Source organism: Canis lupus, chromosome 27 (genome assembly GCF_003254725.2).
Source record: "Canis lupus dingo isolate Sandy chromosome 27, ASM325472v2, whole genome shotgun sequence".
Taxonomy (NCBI): Eukaryota; Metazoa; Chordata; class Mammalia; order Carnivora; family Canidae; genus Canis; species Canis lupus.
Genome location: NC_064269.1, coordinates 364510 through 371250, shown reverse-complemented (window position 1 = coordinate 371250; position 6741 = coordinate 364510). Strand labels below are relative to the sequence as shown.

General features: G+C 55.9%; 1 protein-coding gene across 1 annotated transcript; it reads right to left on the bottom strand.

Annotated features, from left to right (window-relative positions):
• Positions 1-3123: 3123 nt before the first annotated feature.
• Positions 3124-3696, bottom strand: LOC112667266 (proline-rich proteoglycan 2-like). Its single transcript, XM_025458868.1, has one exon. The coding sequence runs from the start codon at positions 3694-3696 to the stop codon at positions 3124-3126; it is 573 nt and encodes a 190-aa protein (XP_025314653.1).
• Positions 3697-6741: the final 3045 nt, after the last annotated feature.

The window sequence follows — 6741 nt, the reverse complement described above, 5'->3', positions numbered from 1 at the left end:
ATTTCCTGGGCAGAGCCCAGGCGTCTGCAGTCTTTCTGACTTTTTTTCTCTGTCGGGGACTCCCGCATCCTCACCTCTCCCCGCCTTCCTTCTCTCCCCAAGGGAGTACTGGCCTCTGCATTCGGGGACAAACGTCCTGTCGGGGCCCCTGCATGGCTTCGGTCTTCCTTGTCCCCGTGGAGCCCAAAGTCGTCCGGGTCTGGAGCCCGGCTTCCGCCCTGGGGCTGTGGTCTGTCTGTCCGGAGCCACCTTTACACGTTGGATGCTCCCAAGGAAATCTGTCATGTTTGGCCTTGGGTTAGGGACGTTTGCACAGTTTCCCCTTATCTTCTCTATGCCATAAACTCTTGAACCGCCGGGTCTACTATTGTTATTTGTACTGACCTCTGCAGCCCTGCGCAGAGCCCATGTTCAGTAGCGAGTCCTAGGCCCTGACAGAGGCTTTCGAGGGGCACAGGCGTGCACGGGAGAAGGATGGCCCCCGGCCCCCCGACCGGACTCGCCTAACTCCCCTTTCCAAAGGGAACAACGAGCAAGCCAATCACAAAACTAAGTGAGATATAAAAGTGGAGTGTTTTTTTTCTTTTCTTTTCTTTTTTTTTTTTTTTAATGCCATTTGCTCTTTTCTTGCCCCTGACCCAATTATAATTGTTCTTACTTAAGACATTATAATCTAAAGTATAGGTCTGGGCAGTCCCACAGCGATATATGGCTTTCCTGAAATTCTGTATAAACTTAGTTAAAACTGTCTCAGCATTCATCCGTCTACAAGGCAACGTGGTAGCATTCTTTATATTTTTTTATTTTTAAGTTTTACTAAACAAATAATAAGAGCATCCTTTATCCCAGCTCCACCTCTCACCAGTAATATGATCTTGGGCATACAGGATTTCCTTGTGCCTCGGTTTCCTTATCTTTAAAACAGGGATAATAGGTGCACTTGGCTGGCTCAGTCTATAGAGCATGTGTCTCCTGTTCTGAGAGTTGTCAGTCTGAGCCCCACGTCGGGTATTTGGCTACTCGAAAATAAAAAAATAAATTTATTACAAACACATGCATAATAATTTTCTCTTCTTAAAAGATCTTTTGCAACATACTTTATATGGCATAAGAAAGTGCCATATAAATATTTGCTGTATGTACAGCTATTATTTTCAAAAATCATGAACAACAGAGATGCAAAATCAAACATATAAAAGTCACTTATAATTCATTCCCATGTATTCAGATTTCTTTGGAGAAACATTTTTTTGAGTGGCTATAACTTTTTTTTCTTCTTTCAGGGAATACATCCGTGTCAGGGACTAAACCAAGAATATTGTGAGGATTCATAAAATGTCAAAAAGGAGAGCTGGACCGGTATTCCTACACAGGTTCTCCCATTGGACTTATCTGACTGGAAATTAAAGGACACCTGGATGGTGTCGGGTGTAAGAATCCCTATTGGGAACTGGGAACCATAGACAGGAGGGCTTCTGCTTATGTTAAAATCGAGCAAATAACATGAAAATCAGATGCAAAATAAAACCCAGATTAGCATATAATCACATTAGCGGACTAATTGAGTCAGGGGCTCAGCACTTTGGGTAATAAGTTTGCACCCTTCAAAGGGAGAATAAGACAAAGTCCAAATTGTTTATCCATCCTTCTATTTCAATGTGGAGCAGAGGGTCCTGGGACCAGATGTGGCCAGGGTCCCTTGCAGGCCGCCGCGCAGCGTCCCTTACTCTAGGGGACCTATAAGAGGGGATTAGAGGTCATAGACGGCGCGGCAACCCCCTAAGGCCTGAAGGATTAGCATCTAATGCAGCCAGCTTTGCAGAAAATCGGGCTCAGATGAGGATCTAACCTCTTTTATTTATCTTTGCTTTACAAAAACTCTAAGAGTGAGGGGATTTCTTTTTCTTTTCATACAGTGATGTTTTTCCCATCCTCAGAATTGGGGGGTGGGGACAGGGACGCTGGATCTATAGGTATTTGGCAGCTCTGAAATCTAACTGTGTTTTCCTTCTATCCACCTCTCCTCTGCCCCTTCTGGGCTTTTGTTCTTTCTGCCCAGTTTCCTTTTATCCATCCTCTCCTCCGGGATGCCGCACCCCAAATATCTGCATTGGAACCTCCTAAATTCTGAAAGGAAACTGCAAAATGTGCCCTACAGTGTGGGACCCTGCGCGGGTGCTGGTTTGGGGCCAAGGTCGGCGGGGCCTTGGGCAGCTGTGCGCCCCGCGCTCCCCGCATGGGCTCAGGCACTGGTGGCCCCGCCAGGTCGCTGCGTGTCCTGGGGAAGGGGGGCCCCCTGCGCCCTCCGCAACCCCCCTGCACCCCTGCACCCCAGCGCTGCCAGGTCGGGGGAAGCCGCGCCTACAGGGCCGCGAGGGCCCTGCCATCCAGGCAGGTCACGAAGGTCACGAAGCCGGGCACCGGGTCATGCACCCTGACCCTGCTCTTTCCTTAGGCTCCCTACGCACAACTGGCGCCTTTTTCAGTTTCCTGCTACTATGTTTTTTGTAAACATCTTGTGGAGGCTGAGAAAATGAAGGTTGTTCCACCTTAAGTTCAGCGTTAGCACAAGTCCAGCCATCCCAGGCCCCTGGGAATAAGAGCTGAGATTTACATTACTTCAGTTACAGGAAGAAAACAGCTTGCAGCTTGACGTCCTAGAAAGCCCCATATTAGAATAAGAACTGAGCCCAAGCCAGTGGCCAGAAGCCCCTATTAGAATGAGAACAGAGCTCAATGCCCTTAAAGGCCCCATATCAAAACATAAACGAAACTTGAGGAATTGCTCCCCCCTCCTGGAGGTCCCCGAGACCAGCCCTTAAAACTAAGCTGAAACCCACTTGGGGGTCCAAGTCCCTGCTCCGCTGTGTCAGGTGCACTTGGATGCAAGCTCGAGCTGGTAAATCAACCCTCGTGTGTTTGCATCGGTGTCGGCTCCTCGGTGGTTTCTCAGATTTGCAATCTTGGGCACAACAATCTCATAAAGTTGAGGCGTAAAATGCTTCCATCTTATCTGCAGAAAACGAGTTTCATCTGAAAGCGGAACATTTTGTCCCCGTTTATGTCCCCCTCAAATTTACATCACACACTCCTCAAGCGGCCCGAAAATTCCGCAAAATGCTCTTATTTCTGACTCTGTGTCACAGGCGCCGGGAAACGCCGCAGCAGAAAGTAAGCCCCAGTGTCTGGGTTATGGGAGGCGGGGGGGCGGGGGGCAGTGCGCAGCCGGCCTCGGGGTGACCCGGCCACGGGGTGATGGGGCCTCTGGGTGACCCGGCCTCGGGGTGATGGCCTTGGGGGGCCTCTGGGTGACGCGGCCTTGGGGTGACCCGGCCTCAGGGTGACCCAGCCTCGGGGTGACCAGGCCTCGGGGTGACGGGCCTCGGGCTGACGGGTCTCGGGGTGACCGGCCTCCGGGGGGCCTGTGGGCGACCCGCCCCGCCCTGAGCCCACCAGCCCCCTGTGACCCGGGGCAGGCGGCCCCCAGAGGCGGCTCTGGGAGGAAAGGTGTGAGGCGGCGGCGGGGCAGGTGCGGCGGGGCAGGTGCTGCGGGGCAGGTGCGGCGGGGCAGGTGCTGCGGGGCAGGTGCTGCGGGGCAGGTGCGGCGGGGCTGCAGGCAGGTGTCCCCGAGGGCGGGCTCGCTGGGACCCAGTGCGGAGGAGCAGGGATCTCGGAGGGGGACGCAACGCACGTCATGCCCGGGGCCTCTGGACTCGGAGAAACCGTCAAAAATCCGAAAGTTTAAGTCCGCGGGTGGAAGTGCCGTTTCCCATCCTCGTGTAAGGAGCGTGGACGCGGCCTCCGCCTCCCGACGCGCGGGACGCGGAGCCGCAAGACAGACAGGGCAGGCCCCAGGGAGGCGGGGACCTGGGGGCCGCGGGGTCAGGACCACAGCCGCCCTCGGGGCCAGTGCGGGGAGCCCGCTGTGCATAGTCCCCCCACCGGCCCCCCGGAGGGCTGCGGGTGCACAGGGGGTCTTCCTGCCAGCCCCTGGGGACCCCGAGGAGGGAGTAGCCCCTGAGGAGGAGCAGCCCCCGAGGAGGAAGCAGCCCCCGAGGAGGAAGCAGCCTCCAAGGAGGAGCAGCCCCCAAGGGGAAGCAGCTCCTGAGGAGGACCAGCCCCTGAGGAGGAGCAGCCCCCGAGGAGGAAGCAGCCTCTGAGGAGGAGCAGCACCCGAGGAGGAGCAGCTCCCAAGGAGGAGCAGCCCCCGAGGAAGAGCAGCCCCTGAGGAGGACCAGCCCCCGAGGAAGGAGTAGCCCCTGAGGAGGAAGCAGCCCCCCAAAGAAGAGCAGCCCCTGAAGATGTTCTCGCCAGGCCCCCCTCAAACTGGGACATGGAAGGCCCCAGGCCCCTGCCCAGCTGTGCACCAAGGGCTGCGGGAGGCCCCTTGCCCTTGTCTCCCCACCCCCCTGTCAGGCCGCCCCTCCCACCCCTCTTGCCCCCTCCAGCCCCCTCCTGCCCTTCACCCCTCCTGCCCCCTCCTGCCCCCATCCTGCCTGTCCACTGACCCACGGGAAAGTTCCTCCAGGTGCCCACCTGCCAGTGTCTGGGGGACAGGCCTGCCCCCACATCACCTCTCTCCCCCTCGGCCTCCACACAGTCCCCGAGGCCCTCAGTACCGCAGAGCCGGGGACGCACCAGGTCCCCGTGGCTGACCCTCCAGGTCCCCAGGGTGCTGGGCTCCCCGTGGCAGGGAGGGTGTGGGGAGGGCACGGAGGGCCTCAGGGCCAGGAGGCCGAGGGGCGGCCCCACCACACAGGCCACCATCATTGGGTGTGCGGGCCCCTCGGGGTCCCAGACCCCGACCCCAGCAGAGCCTGGTCACCCCGGGGCCCCACCAGCAAAGCACAGGCCCCGCACTTGCAGGCCGTCCGTCTGTCCTTGTTCTCCTGGATGGAGCCGCATGAAATAGTCTTTTCCTTTAAGCTGGTCACACAGTGATGTTCAAAGAGCCAGAATGTGTCATGCAGGGAAAATCTGCAGGTTTGATCACTGTTTTCAGGCTGCATCGATTTGTTTCCAATGATCCCACGTTACTTTCAAACCAAACTGAAATGACTTGGTGATTATCCACGTGTATCTTTATCTGTATTTTCTGGACATCTTGTTATAGTCTCAAAATTTTTCTGGTTGTGCCCTGTCATTAGCCCTCACTTTTCACTTCCTCATCCCAGATTTTTGCAAAGAAAGCAAACATGAATTACTGTGTGACCGTTGTTTCCTTTAAAGCCAAAATTGACGTATTTATTAGGGGAAAAATTGATAATACAAAATCAGGGACACTCCTGCTAATCTGAGATACTTGTGTAAATTTGAGAGCGTGACAGGCCCAGGGCCCAGGTGTTCTCACCAAGGGGTGATATGGGCGATGAGGGGGGTTGGGAGTTGGTCAGGGGGTGAGGCATGGACAGACCCAGACGGCTGAGGTTCTTATTTGATTTGATGATTTGATTTGATTTGAGGAGCTCGACTCCTAGACAAAGAATAACCCTGTAGCTCCTCGAGTTTGCCTGGTGTTTATTTTTTGACATCTTTTTACAAATTATAAGGGGTGGTATGAACTTTGGTAGCGTTATGCCTCCCAACCTTAGATCCCTAGTCACATGCCACCTTAAAGGGGTCTGATTCAAGGATCAATAACATGGATTGGTTGATGGGCAGGGTTACAGCTCGACAGTCCCTCCTACCTCCTTCGTGAAGGGCCTCATCTCTTCTTGCTGGAGGATGGGAACTAGCCTTAAACTGAGCGCTTTGCCCACAGAACCTAACCCGTAAATACCTGAGTCATAAACAAGTATCTAGACTGTTCTTCGCTTTGTGAAGTTTGCTCTTCCCCGCCCTGGCCCCTCTCCGGTTAGCACAGCTCCTGCTGCGGGTGCAGTGTCCCGCCCTGGGCCCGGGCCCGGCTTTGGGAGAGGCTGGCACCCGTGGGTGCTGACAGGGGGCTCAGCAGCAGCAGCCGTAGGGGGAGGGAGGTCCCGAGGCAGGAAAACAGACCCACGGGATGCATGAATGCCGGGCGTTGGGCCATTTGCAGTGGGACTCGGAAGGGCGTGCGAGCGGGGATGCTTCTTCCTCGGGGGGAGGCTTGTCCTCTGCTCTGCTGCCTCCCTCCAGGTCTCTGCACAGGTCCCGCTGGGAAGGGGTCAGGACCCCCCACAGCCCCAGGGCTCGGCCCCACCTGCTGTGGGTCTGCTGTGCTCGCCCCACGCCGGCCTGTGGGCGAGCGATGAGGGCCCAGGCCCTGGTCTGTTGGCTCACGTGAGCCCTGGGGCTGGCCCTCCGTCTGCGGCCGCTGACTCTGGAAGGGCCACCTTCGAGGCCAGCTCGGCGGGGTGAGGCCACTCGGCCCAGTCGGGGAAAGAACAGGAAAGCGGGGTGCAGAGACCTGTGACCCCGGTCACCTGGCCCCCCGACCGCTGTCTCATGACCCGCTTCAGTCAGGCAACCTCTCGAAGGGCCAGTCATGTCACCCCCGTGGAAGGCCAACCCTTCTGTCTCACTCAACCCTGTGGGGATTGGCTTTAGCGTTTTTCTCTGAAAGGGTAGTCGAGTCAGTGAAGTGTGTGCTCAAGAACTTGGCCTTGAGTGTGACTTGGGCAAGTCGCTTAATGTTTCGAGCCTGTTTCCAGGTCAGGAAGACGAAGATATGTTCGGTTTTCCCTAATGACTGTAATTGCTGCTGAGTGCTTTTCAGTTCGTGACGGTGTGGCATGAACCACAGCTTACCCACGCGCGGTG